Source organism: Drosophila bipectinata, chromosome 3L (genome assembly GCF_030179905.1).
Source record: "Drosophila bipectinata strain 14024-0381.07 chromosome 3L, DbipHiC1v2, whole genome shotgun sequence".
In the NCBI taxonomy this organism is placed as follows: Eukaryota; Metazoa; Arthropoda; class Insecta; order Diptera; family Drosophilidae; genus Drosophila; species Drosophila bipectinata.
In genome coordinates, this window is record NC_091738.1 from 11342038 (window position 1) to 11354866 (window position 12829).

At 47.2% G+C, this 12829-nt stretch overlaps 4 protein-coding genes and 2 non-coding genes across 6 annotated transcripts; 2 read left to right on the forward strand and 4 right to left on the reverse strand.

The window, feature by feature from the left end:
* Positions 1 to 102: 102 nt before the first annotated feature.
* hob (bridge-like lipid transfer protein family member hobbit) lies at positions 103 to 7745 on the reverse strand. The gene is made up of 10 exons (XM_017254424.3): positions 7561 to 7745; positions 7351 to 7477; positions 6730 to 7266; positions 6401 to 6676; positions 6201 to 6344; positions 4097 to 6144; positions 3562 to 4042; positions 2467 to 3505; positions 311 to 2412; positions 103 to 243 (listed from the first exon to the last, which is right to left on the reverse strand). The coding sequence occupies exons 1-10, from the start codon at positions 7611 to 7613 to the stop codon at positions 184 to 186; spliced, it is 6867 nt and encodes a 2288-aa protein (XP_017109913.2). The 5' UTR covers positions 7614 to 7745; the 3' UTR covers positions 103 to 183.
* Positions 7746 to 7936: 191 nt separating this feature from the next.
* nSMase (neutral sphingomyelinase) lies at positions 7937 to 9960 on the forward strand. Its single transcript, XM_017254488.3, has 2 exons — positions 7937 to 8105; positions 8190 to 9960. The coding sequence occupies exons 1-2, from the start codon at positions 8065 to 8067 to the stop codon at positions 9439 to 9441; spliced, it is 1293 nt and encodes a 430-aa protein (XP_017109977.2). The 5' UTR covers positions 7937 to 8064; the 3' UTR covers positions 9442 to 9960.
* On the reverse strand, positions 9794 to 11578 carry RpL28 (ribosomal protein L28). Its single transcript, XM_017254489.3, has 4 exons — positions 11437 to 11578; positions 10583 to 10682; positions 10163 to 10405; positions 9794 to 9967 (listed from the first exon to the last, which is right to left on the reverse strand). Exons 2-4 carry the CDS (start codon positions 10673 to 10675, stop codon positions 9869 to 9871), a joined length of 435 nt encoding a protein of 144 aa, XP_017109978.1. The 5' UTR covers positions 10676 to 10682; positions 11437 to 11578; the 3' UTR covers positions 9794 to 9868.
* On the reverse strand, positions 10748 to 10822 carry LOC122320978 (small nucleolar RNA CD11). The gene has a single exon (XR_006245922.1). It is a non-coding gene; the product is annotated as a small nucleolar RNA CD11 (small nucleolar RNA).
* Positions 10967 to 11043, reverse strand: LOC122320979 (small nucleolar RNA CD11). Its single transcript, XR_006245923.1, has one exon. It is a non-coding gene; the product is annotated as a small nucleolar RNA CD11 (small nucleolar RNA).
* A 9-nt stretch (positions 11579 to 11587) lies between the features above and the next one.
* Positions 11588 to 12774, forward strand: eIF1 (eukaryotic translation initiation factor eIF1). Its single transcript, XM_017254491.3, has 3 exons — positions 11588 to 11754; positions 12003 to 12160; positions 12312 to 12774. Exons 1-3 carry the CDS (start codon positions 11727 to 11729, stop codon positions 12456 to 12458), a joined length of 333 nt encoding a protein of 110 aa, XP_017109980.1. The 5' UTR covers positions 11588 to 11726; the 3' UTR covers positions 12459 to 12774.
* The last annotated feature ends 55 nt before the right edge of the window (positions 12775 to 12829 follow it).

Here is a 12829-nt window from a genome sequence, read left to right on the forward strand (position 1 = left end):
GATAGTACGATATCTATTAGATAGACAGCAGTGCTAAGTCCTGGTCAGTACCGCAAGTTGCACATATTTTCGTACATCCTTTGAACGTACACTAATAAATAGAAAGCCTATACAAATATCCTTGAAAATCCAATCCACCAATGGGCATCATCCAATGGGGGTTTCAATCCACCAAGCTAAGCATCACTTTCCGCTCGAGGAGAACTTGAAGACACCGCTCTTCTTTTGGCTTTTGTTTTCGTTCTGGAGGAAGGTAGAGATTAAATATATTAAAATTCTTATGCTTATTAAAATTAGTTCATAAGCTCACCAGCAATCGATTACCAAACAGCATTATGGCCTTGTCCTCCTCCTGAGGGGTGGCCCGCTCTCCGGCGGACAGGATCGGCGTTCGCTGGTGGATATGTAGCTTCTGCTTGATGGCCTGCGAGAATATCACCCTCCGGCTGACCGATTTCATCGCCAGAAGCAGATCCAGCCACGTCCAGGTGACATTGTGGTACTCCAGTGTGGGAATAACCAGCGAGTAGTCGGTGATGTCCTCCAGATTCTTCTCCTTGTTGCCCTTGTAGCTGACACGCACAGGAACCTCGGGAATCTTGATGTAGATGAAGAGCTTGTTCTTCTCCGCTCGCTCCTTCATCTTCTCCACATCGTCCTTCTCGATTTTCACATAGAACTCCGAGTCCTTGGGGCCCTTCTTGTTCTTGCCCGACCGTTTGGTCGACGAGGAAGTGGAGGACTTGGCCTGTAAATTCGTTGTGGACGCTGAACTGGTGGAGGCATTGTCGTCCAGCTCGTCGCTGGCCTCCGTCTCGGAGGCATCTCGATCCGGGAAACAGAACTTCAGCATGGTGCTGTAAAACTTCTTGGTGATGGCTATCGTAATGGGCGCCACATTGATCTCAAAGTGTTCCTTCACCGAAATACCACCGACTGGCGCCTTTTCCCGGCAGAAGATTCGGAGGACTCTCTTGTGCGTGTCCACTGGCATGTCCTTTTGAATTTCCGTCGCCAATAGCACATCCCTGTAGATTTCCCTGGGCAAAAGATTCTCCATGCGTATGTTGCCCAGCTCCAGCAAGTGCTCCACCGAATCGTCGCTCTTGGACTTTTTCGTGTAAAGGAAAGCGCTGAGGACGAGATCAGCTATGCCGATCTGGCCATCCGTCTCCGTGAGCCGCCACTGAGCCCGCTTGAAGCAGATCTCGTTGGCCCGCACCATGGTAACCGATTTATCGGACCTCACGTTCGAGACTTTGCTCAGCTGGGACAGCTGCGTCTCCTTGTAGCAGAGCAGCATCATGTCCAAATCCTCGCTGTAGGTGTTCAGCTCCTCCTTGCTCTCGCGGATCTGTTGCTGCACTTTATCGAATTCGATGCGCAGCTCCATGGTGTCGCCATCCTCGAACCTCTCCTTGCTGATCATGTGTATGTCCTTCTCCAAGGAACGAATCTTCATCAGCAGGCTGCGAATCAGCGTTTGCTTCTGCTGGATGGGCCGCTTTTGATCCTCGGTGGAGTGCAACTGGAGCTGGAAACGCATCCGGGTGAGCTTCTCTGCCGCCTGCTTCCTTTGAGGCTCCACATACAGCAGCAGGTTGTTGACTATGTCCAGGATCATGGCGTACTGCAGCGAGTTGGTGCACACATCCAGATCGTGATGCATCAGCGTGAAGGCGTCCACGGGATCATCCTGTTTCTCCCACGGAGAAAGCAACTCCTCGGTGTGGGCTTGCGGAACTTCGGTTATGCTATTCGGGTCGACAGCATCGCCGTAGCTCACATAGAAGAACTCGCATTTACACTTGGAGACGATGCGCTGCAGCTGTACCGGCTGAGCCCCTCCAGAATTATCGCTCAGAATCGCTCCGACTGTTTCGGAGACGACGCCACCCACGCTCCGTCCACTGCCCACCAAATGGGATATGTCCTCGGGCATGTTATTGATCACCGTTTCGTCCTTGTCCTGGATGTTGTCCACAGTCAGCCACATAATCTCCTTTTCGAGCAGAGAATTATTGTCGCCGGCGCTCACGGTGGCATAGTACTGCATGCATTCGAGCAATCCCTTCCAGGTGGTCTTGGTAATCAGCGATCGTTCCCGCCAAACCGGTCGGTGTTCCCTCTGCAGGATCTCTGCCTTGGCCGCGCTAATGATCACATAGCCGGACGTCTCACAGCCCTTGAGTAACACCTGGCTGTTGACCAGACTAATGGACCAGTTCTCGTGGATTACATCCTGGGCTGCGCAAGCCTGCAGGCCCTGCAGCTGGAGCTCCCTGGACTGGGTGCTGTGATCATCACTGTAGACATTAAACTTGTGGTCCGCCTCCGCAATGAGCTGCTGCAACATAGCCGTGGCATGGACCTGTCCAGGTGCCTTCTTAAGCGACGCATTCGGATTGGAAACTGAAAGAGGTAATTTTTAGTCAAGTTTTTGGAAGAAAAAGCAAAACCACTCACTCGGCAAGACTTCGCTACTGGTGCTGGAGAGGGTAATGGTGCTATCGCTTCGCTGGTGCTTAAGGACAGCCGAGTTCCCGCCCTCCTTCCGATAGCTCTTCACAGCTTCCGTGGAGAGATTGTTCTTCAGCTTCTGGGACTTCATAAAGGAGTCGAACAGGGCGAAAGCCACGTCACGATTACTCTTGGTCCAGGCTCCTTTCAGGTCATAAACCACTAGTTTATGGGTCGGTGTGGTGGACTTGGCCTTGGCATCCTCCTCGGTGTTATTGGCCGCTGTGGGAATTAGTGCTTCTCTTCCATAGGATACCTTAGCTACGCTTAGGAAGTAGAACCTCACAATCTTGAAATCCGCTGCACTGGCAGCCAAGTTCTCGGAGCTGCTGTCCAGCTTCTCCGTCACAATGCTCTTCAGCCAGATCTCCGCATCGTTCAGTTCGCAGTTCATGTACACCGTCGACCAATCCGCTCGAGGTCGGTGGATCAGGCCATCATCAATGGGATTCAGGGTAAGTGAGTATTCGGAACTGAAGGACACCCGCCGGCCGTTCAGCTGAAAGCCCTTCTGCAAGGCGTGCGACATCCAGTAGAGCACCTGAAACTTGTGTAGGCACATCTGCAGGTTGGCTTTCTTGTAGTGCCGGCTGAGGGGCTTCTTCCTCGGCCTGACATTGTTGAAAACAGGACCCCGCCTCGTCGGTCTGGTTACTCCAGAGAGAATCAACTGGAGGCTTTCGAACCAACGCAATGTACTGCCGTACAGCACCAGACTGGGTATATCGATTTCCACATCGTCTCCCGCCTTGGGTTTCGTTTCAAAGGATATCCAAATGTTGAGGTTCAGCGATCGGAAAGCCCTGAAGGAGTCGTGGACCTGGTTGCTGGAATACTCCGGCAGCTTGTCCGGGGCACAGGGCATCACAGCGTGGTGATCGTTCGGATTAGCCAGGCATACCCAATTCAGCTTGACCGTAAGTTTAAGATTGGGGAAGTGCAGCAGGCGGCAATCGTCGTAACGTGAGGCAGTTCGTACCGTGACCTGGAAGAACCCCAAATGAATCAATATGTTCCAGATGAGTCTGAATTGATGCTCACATTAAGCTCCCCTTTAAACATAATCTTGGCATTCGTCAGCACAATACCACAGTTGTTCCAGGTCAGCTCCATTTCCTCCGTGGTGTTGTACGGGTCCAGGGAGGCATGGAGCAGTATGGTGAACTGCTTGGCTATCAGAGTGAGCCGACCATGCAGCAACAGCCTAAGTTTATCCCAGAAGGGGAGCGGGGGCGATGGATCCTTCGAGGGAGCCGAGATCTTCTCGAAACTCAGATTACACTGAGCCATCACCGGCTCCCAGCAGGCTCCAAACGCATAGCTACAGCTCTCCAGTTCGCAATCAAAGTCATGGTAGAACTTCAACGAGGGCATACTGCGCTGGACCACATCAGTCCCAAAGGGATCACCAACATCGATGAAGACATCGCGACGGGCACGCTTGGAACCCATCTGCTCCGCTCCGCATAGATTTCCGTAGAGACGCATGCTCTTTACATAGAACATGGGTTGCGGGAAGTCCCTGGAAATAAAGGAGTTCATTAATTACTAGCCAAGATTAAGATTCCTAACCCACCTCAGCATGAACTTCCACTCGGAGCAGCTAATGTTGACACCTCGACACCACAGGGTGGTGAACTCCAGTCCCTCCTCCGGCCAGGGACTTTCGTGATCGATTTCCCGCATGGTTCGCGTCACATTCTCGTAGCCATGAATCGAGGTGTCCGCCATGGCCATGATCTCCACATCCGTCATGATCCAGGCCAGCAAACGGGTTCTCACTGGACCACTCTCCCGGATCTTCTTCGAGCGCTGTATATAGATTTCGGAGCTCTTCTTGACCAGGTTGGCATAGAGATTCTCGATGTGGCCAGCTGCAAAGAGTAAGCGTTCCGACAACCGCTCGGCAATCTTCTTGTCGAACAAGGCCTTCCTCTTCAAGCTTTCAAGATATTCATCCACCAACAGGACATAGTTGTCCCGCAGCTTAACCTCAAACGGATCATCGCTGATTTCGAGAAGGAACTCCTTTATCTTAATTACCAAGTCGCTGGGCAGTGGAGAGTCCACCGTAAACGGCTTCTTCTTGTAGTTGTGCACCAGCTTTAGCCACTTGAAGTGGGAGACCAGTTCTCCGTTGATGGCATTGTAGAAATCATGATCGTATGGGAATATGGCCTTGAAGGAACCGATCGTGGTGACCCACACCTTGTTGGAGGGCAGCTGGAAGCCCGGAAAGTTTTGCCGTTCGTGGGCAAGTACTTCCAAGCGCGGCACCGACTGCATGTCCAGCTCCTTCACCGTAAAGATGTGCTGTTCGTCGATGTTGACAAACACGTTCACCGCATAGATCATGTTGCGCTCCTTGTTGCTGAAGAAGAGACCCTCGGCTAGGATTTGAACCGAGTGCTGGTGCGATAGCTTTATCTCGAAGTTGGTGCTCCGCTCGGCAGAGAATTCCACCACTAGGCCACCTCTGGGCAGGGATTTCTTTTCGGGTGAGGCCGGCAATGCCAGCTCTGTTTTCAAGTCCAGCATATCTCTGACTAGAGTGAGCAGATGCATGTGCAGATTGGAGTTCCAAGTGGCATCCGTATTGCCGGGAATGTAAACGGAAAGCTTGCCCAACGTGCCCTCCAGCTGCTCATGCTCCAGCCGGATCATCTTGCAGTTGGCAAACACATCGGAGAAGTCGGTTAGGCAGAGGGACGATGCCGTCATCGAACGCATAATAGCCATTTGGAACTCCTCCAGCTTCAGGGTGGCGATGTGCTGAGCTCGGCTCAAGCTAAGCTCCGAGAAACTCAACAGCATGTAGACATTGTGGTGGTTCACAAAATAGGCGGTAATGTCTTTGATTTTAACCGACAATCGTAATGAGGTAGACGGAGGTGATGGCTGTTTGCTTGCCAGCTGTGTTGGACTAGATTTTGCTCTCTTTGTGTCTAGACCCCGGTATTGATTGAGGCATTGCATCGACTTGACCACAAATTCGGCCAGTTGCATGCTGTATTCCGTGCGGAAAGTGTGCACCGAGATGTCCAACTTGGTGGTGTTGGCATACGAACAGAGTTTGACTAGGCTAACGCCCAGGAAAAATGGGGAACCGGGCGAATGGGTCTTCTTCAGGTTGTTGGTATCATTTATGGAATTACCCAAATTGGACCACAGGGTCTCCACCATAAGCTCCATGCTCCATTGTCGCTGGCCCAACAGCAGATTCAAGAACTTATTCTCATACACAGAGCTCCTCTTCTCCTCGATTTGCTTTAATAGGAACCGCGTGTGACTCACGCTCATGGCAATGTGCTCATCCTCCAATTTCATTAGCAGTGAGACATTAAACAGCTCCGCAATGCCTGTGACCACAATCCGTTGCATAATCCACTCGAGAACTCCGCCCTCCCGGCGCTGCTTGGCCCGCAGACATTTGTCAGCAGCCGTGTCCAAGTACAGATGATCTGGCAGAGATTTCTGTTTGTGAATCAAGTTCAGGGGTTGTGAGCTCCCTGATCGTTGACGGGCCAAAAAGTTATTGTTGACAAAGTCATAGATCTCGCTGTGATTGTAGATGATTTGGAATGTCTTGAGCTTAACGTACAGATTGAAGATGTCATTCTCCAGCTAAAATATAAAGTTTTTAATGATCCGGAAAGGTTAAAGGTGGTCAGTGAACCTACCACAGAGTCTATAGTGAATTGTTCTACAAACAAAAGCTTCTCGTATTTGGTGTCAATATCCAAATGTTGAAACACCAATTTGCCCAGCATGGAGGGCAACAGGTTTGTCTCATCCGTGGATTTGGAGTTGAATTCCCCAGTAATCTATGGTTACAGATTATAAGATTAGTTACCTATTACCCTTATTAAAATAAACCCACCTGAAGCAACTGCAACTTGGCACTGAAATCATTCTGCGAGTTCTCCTTCACTGCCGAAAACGTAGCCGCCTTGATGCTAAAGTTAAAGGTCTTTGGTATAATAGGAGCTAGTTTCTCGTAATTGTCGTTATCATAGGAGCCCTTGGACGGTGCAAAGGCAAGCTGTAGCCTTCGCGATTGCTGATCACTCGTCGTCCTTTGCTTGGCCTCGCTTATGAACTCGTAGAGTCCACCATGTATCACGGATTTGGCATTGTTTATCACCAGACTGAGGGTCTGCAAGAAAAGAGGTTTAGAAAACCCGTAAACAGATATTATGTTCTACTTACATCCATGGAAAGAGGTCCATGGGCAAATAGTGAGGCATCTAGGGTCACATCAAAGCTGACCTCGCCCAGGCAGGGCCGAATATTGTTCAGATTCTCCAGCGACTGGCGACGGGAGCTGCAATGCCTTAGCATTTTGGCCTGGGCCTCGCTTAGGGCCGCATTCACCAACAGAACCCGAGCATTTTGCACAATACTCCCGTCCAGATGAAGCTCCTTTGCAGTAGCATGGATGAACCAACCCGGATCGAAGTCATTGTTCATCAGCACCACCGATATGTTGTTCACATGCACGGCCATAAACTGGGCGAAGGTGATAATGCTAGCTGGAACTTTGGTTTGCCGGAAATCGGGCACACCCGCTGCCTCTGCCTTTTGAGCCGCTTCGGCCCCGGAACGTGGGAGCTCGTAGAAATCCTGGGGGTCATCCTGCCACCGGTGTATATCCTTGTTGATGCGTATGTCACGGATGTAGATGGACAAGAGCTTTGTCACCTCGGTGGTGAAGAAGCTGCTGCGTAAGCACACCTCCTCGATTTGCTGTCGGGAAATGAGGTTGGTTATCAATTTTTAATTTTTTTATTGGTTGGGTTGGGGGCTAAAGGTTGGGGTCTGTTCGCTTACCACCGAGAATCCACTTTTGCTGATATGGACATTCTTGAGAGACAAATATGGCAACGAAATCCGGCCAATCCGAACTCTGACCCGAAACCGCCGGACCAAGTACCAACTAATACAAGTGGGCAGGATCCTACAGGGGAAATATGATTCAATCAATATCAATTATGATGACGCGATGCCAACAAGAAGGCAGCATTCCAATGGACGACTCACCAGTAAACAATTATGAATATTAGCAGGCAGAAGATAAGAAGATGAAGCATCATATTCACGCCACAAAGAGCATAGTGTTCCGGGAGTTACATATGTAGTGTTTACTGTTATTGAATGTTGATTACACTGAGGAATTTGCTAGTTAAACATGATGCGGGCAATATATTATGATCAGCTGTTAACCAGGGATGGACTATTGTATTGTAAACAATAGATGACACCTTTGATAAGAGTTCTTTTATATTAAGTTTATAGCTTAAATTAACAAAGGTAACTTAATTATTAATCTAATTAGTATATTGAATCATTATGAATTAAAGTTTTTAAATTTAATGCAGTAGCAGCGACAACCCAGATGCGTATGAACTTTTTCAAGGCATCTGGTCACATTAAACAAGCTATATCTTAAAAACAAATCAGAAACATTATCTTATCGACACTGCGCCCGCCTGAAAGTGCTTTTTGAGCATGCGATCGTGAAAATACGGCCATTAAAAACCCACTATGCTGCTGCTGGAGCTGAACATTCTGACGCTGAACATTTGGTAAGGTCTCCTTTAGTGGATGCTGCTCTCCCCCCGATCTCGTGACCAAAATGGCATTGTTTATTTATCCATTTCTAATCTCAGGGGCATCCCATATGTGTCCAGCAATCGGGGACCTCGTATCGAAGCGATCTGTAAGGAACTTGCCAGCGGGAAATATGACATCGTTTCCTTACAGGAGGTGTGGACCCAGCAGGATAGCGAGCTACTCCAGAAGGCCACCCAGGCAGTTCTACCCTATGCTCACTACTTTCATAGCGGAGTAATGGGAGCTGGACTGCTGGTGCTATCAAAGTACCCCATTCTGGGCACCCTGTTTCATGCGTGGTCTGTCAACGGCTATTTCCATCGCATCCAGCACGCAGATTGGTTTGGCGGCAAGGGAGTGGGTCTCTGCAGGATTCTGGTTGAGGGCCAAATGGTCCACCTGTACAATGCTCACTTGCATGCCGAGTACGACAACGCCAATGACGAGTACAAAACACATCGAGTCATCCAGGCGTTCGATACGGCCCAATTCATCGAAGCCACGAGGGGTAATTCGGTGGTGCAGATCCTAGCTGGAGATCTGAACGCCCAGCCGCAGGACATCTCTTACAAGGTGCTGTTGTTCACCTCCAAAATGCTGGATAGCTGTGCCTCGGACACTTTCAGGACCAACGAGTGCGAGCACAACTCTTATACTTCTGCTCGGGCGCTAGCCAAGAACCCGCAGGGCATAAGGATCGATCATATCTTTGTGCGCGGGGGCGATGAGGTCAATGCTGAGATAGTGGAATACACGCTTCCGTTTCCGCATCGGGTGCCTGGCGAAAAGTTTAGCTTTTCGGACCATGAGGCGGTGCTGGCCAAGCTGAAACTAACCAGGATCACAGCTGCTACCCAACCTGAGGTGGCTACGATTGAGGTAAACTGTCAGGTGGTGGGCGAGGAAACCTGTTCAGTGCAAGAAAACCACTCTGGAGAGCCGCAGGATATGCCATGCCCCAATGGCTCTACTCCTATAGAATCTCAGCCAGCTGCCCGAACTGCCGCCCTACACGAAGCCCTGGAACTGTGTGATGCTTCCCTGCTCCAGCTGAATACGGATAGAATACTCTACTACAGTGCCGCCACCTTCCTGTTCGTCCTCCTTGTACTTTTGGTTGAATTTACGGCTCCCGTTGGCATGCGCACCATATTCTTGCTGCTTAAGTTCATCGTGTTCGGGGTCATACTTTTCTGCATTTTTATGGCCTCCATTTGGAACTACATGGAGCGAAACGGTGTGCTCCAGGGCAAGAAGTCAATGGAGGTGATGCTTCATCATGCCCAGAAGTACGAGTATTTCTATTGAACTCCGTTTGGTATTCCGTCACAATTACTTTCCCCTCAGCTCAAGGCGCATTTAAAATCTAAATTCTAGTTTAGTTCGACAATCTATATATATTTTTTAAGTAAAATTGTGACAAATTGTAGTTATTCAATGCAATATTATGGTCTCTTTCTTTTGTAATGTCATCCATATCCCAGGAACTAGTTTTATAAAAAAAAAACCGACCAACGTTCTGCAAAAAAAATGCTCAATTGACTAAAAATCCATGTCTCTTTGAGTTTAAAAATTAAAAATTTGAAAAGCAATAAAAATAATTATGAATCACTACCCCTTGAAGTATCTATTCCGAAATAAAAACATATAGATTTTAAAATTAGTGTGTTTTTAACATTTTTTCTTTATTCTCGAGTAGAAAACAGCTCCGCTTAATCCCAGATGGTGGTACATTTTATTCGGGCTTCTTACCCTTGGCCTGCTCGGCCTTCTTTCCCTTGACGGGGGCGGGCTTCTGGGAGCGCAGAACAGCGGAGGCGCGGCGAAGAGCAGCCTGAAAATTAATAAAAACTACTCGTTAATATTTGTGGTACATGTTATAAAAAATAATAACTATTTTTAAGAGCTTCAGAAAGAGTTTTCAACATGATCATTCTGCGATCTTGGTTGGTATAGCAAATAAAAAAAGGAAATCATCATTTACTTGAACTAATCGAATTACTATCTAAATTATAGATATATATATTACCTGTGTCAGGTCCTTGCGGTATTTGGAGCCGATCAGCAGGTTCTTCAGCTTTTTCAGGGAGCGACGGGGACCGGCCTTGAACTCAACGCGCACGGTGTTCTTGGCAGGACGCTGGGCATACTTGCCCTTCTTCAGCACAGCGGTGAAGCCCTTCTTGTCGGCAGTGGGGACGACGCCAAGGGTCTTCTTGTGCACGATGCCGCTGTAGCGGTACGAGCTCACGCTGGCCAAGTTGTTTGGCTCCTGGAATGGTAATAAAAATTAGTTCTTCGAATATCGCTTGATGGAAAGCAATTGATGAAGCCAACTTTAGTCAGATTAGAGTTACTATCATGTTGTATTCAAATATCATTGTGAAAGTTTGTAAGTTGGAAACATCATAGAATTGATTGGCTTTCGTTTTGGCGAGTGGAGACTTACTGTGCTGAAGGGTTTCTTCACATCGCGCTTCTTCAACAAGAAGGCGTTGTTGTTGCGAATGATCAACCAATTGAGGTGCGAAGAGGTTGCCATCTCACGTCTGTAACAGAAACAAAAAAGGTGATTAGTTGGATTGCAAAGGATTTAAAATCCTTAATAGTTGACTGGTTGTGTCAGTCTTGGGTGATGAATATAGTCTTCAAGAACTCTTCTGCTCATTCATTCATCATATAGGGAATACTATAAAAAGTATTTATTTCCACATGCTTACCTTTAAGAAATATTCCAAAGTGATCAGGAAATAAGAAGAAACATGAAATGAAAAAAATAATATATTGGTTAGTTTTGTATATAAAGGGTAAAAAAAAAAGATAGGGTTCTTGATTGTATTTTCAGTCTTGGGTGATGAATATAGTCTTCAAGAACTCTTCTGCTCATTCATTCATCATGGTAATGGGAATAAATCAGCCTGTTTCGACCACACGTGTTCTTACCTAAAAAATCAACAAATCCGCGTGTAAATGGCAGCCGCACATGAAAAGGAAAAGAAAAAAACATTGTTTAGATAGACTGAAATAAAAGTTTCTTTCATAGTTAGTTATTAGTGTCCAGGAATGCGCCCTGACCAGGGCTTCGCCGCAACTTGCTCGAAAATCACACATTTTCGTCAAAATCTAATTGCCCGCTATGCTGCACGTGTGGGTAAAATTAAATTTACCTCCGCTCTGTGGATTGCCGGCACTAGAAATGACTGAAACACGTGGCCCGGACATGTCGGCTGCACAAAGGAGCTCCTCGGCACGCCGTGGATAGCTATAACTTAACCAAATCGAAACGAAATGCGAAATGCCCACCTTTTCTCGTTGAAAGACAAGCAGGAAAGAAATATGGCAGCCGCGGTAGAGAGTTAAGTTGGCTGCGATTGGCGAGCAGGGATGTATTTACTATCAGCACCGATAGCCAGATAAGTTGGCATCTCCCACCTCTTTTATCGGCTCTATAGAATTTGTGTGGTCACACTGTCTAGTTGTCAGAAACACATTTCCGAAAACTCACTCGTAAAACGTTAAATTAAAAGTTCAGATATCAACAAATCATTTCAAAAAAGTTTTTGTTTTAGGCTGTGGTTTGTTTTTATTGTCGTATGTCCATCCAGAATTTAAACACTCGTGGTAAGTGGAAGGTGAAAAGCATGCTACCCAGCCCAACGCAGCGCTTTCTTCGGACACAGTTACACACATGTACACCAAAATGGCTGACTCACACGCAAACGGATACACGAACGCACTTACACACGCACCTGAAGAAATTCTGAACTACATTTTTTAAGCACGCTGCCAGGGTGTGATTACACTTTACATCGCCATTCATTCAATTACTATATGTGTACATTGCCATCTGTTTCGATCTTCCTCCCCAGACCCCTTTGCTGATGCAATCAAGGGCAATGATGATGACATTCAAGACGGGCTTGTGCACATAAGAATCCAGCAGAGGAACGGCCGAAAGACACTAACTACTGTGCAGGGCCTCTCGGCGGAGTATGACTTGAAGAAGATAGTCCGCTCCTGCAAGAAGGTGGGTTTAACTGCAACCTGCATTAACGTAGAAGGTTGTCATTGTTTAGGGGTTTCCTAACAAAGCGGGGAAAGCGATTACCTGCATTGGCAGACCTCCTAATATATGCATACTCTTAGAAAAGACAATAATCCAAATACTCAATTTACAGGAATTCGCCTGCAATGGTACAGTAATTGAGCATCCGGAATATGGTGAGGTTCTTCAGCTACAAGGCGACCAGCGTGAGAACATCTGTCAATGGTTGACGAAGGTGGGACTAGCTAAGCCGGATCAGCTCAAGGTTCACGGTTTCTAAGCTTGCTCCTGGCAGACGAGAACCGAACAAAACAACAACAAAAGGTGTGAATTTCCATGCCGCCATTTCATTCTTAAGCTCTTAATAACACCAATAACAACAATTAACCAACCAGCAAATACCCCGAAACTTGCAAAAGTTCTTTGTTCAAATTAATTAAAACAAAACGAAAAAACAACTCAATTGATAGAACATTTGAATGCGAAGTCAGAAGCAATAGACCTATACTGAGAACAATGTTATAAATAAAATTAAATGTTCAATTTAAATAAAATATTGTCGGAAGGTGCTACTGATATAGCATAATGGGACGAAATTGACAGTTTTTAAATTAATTTTCATTTTTTTTGCGGGTATATGGTATACACTAT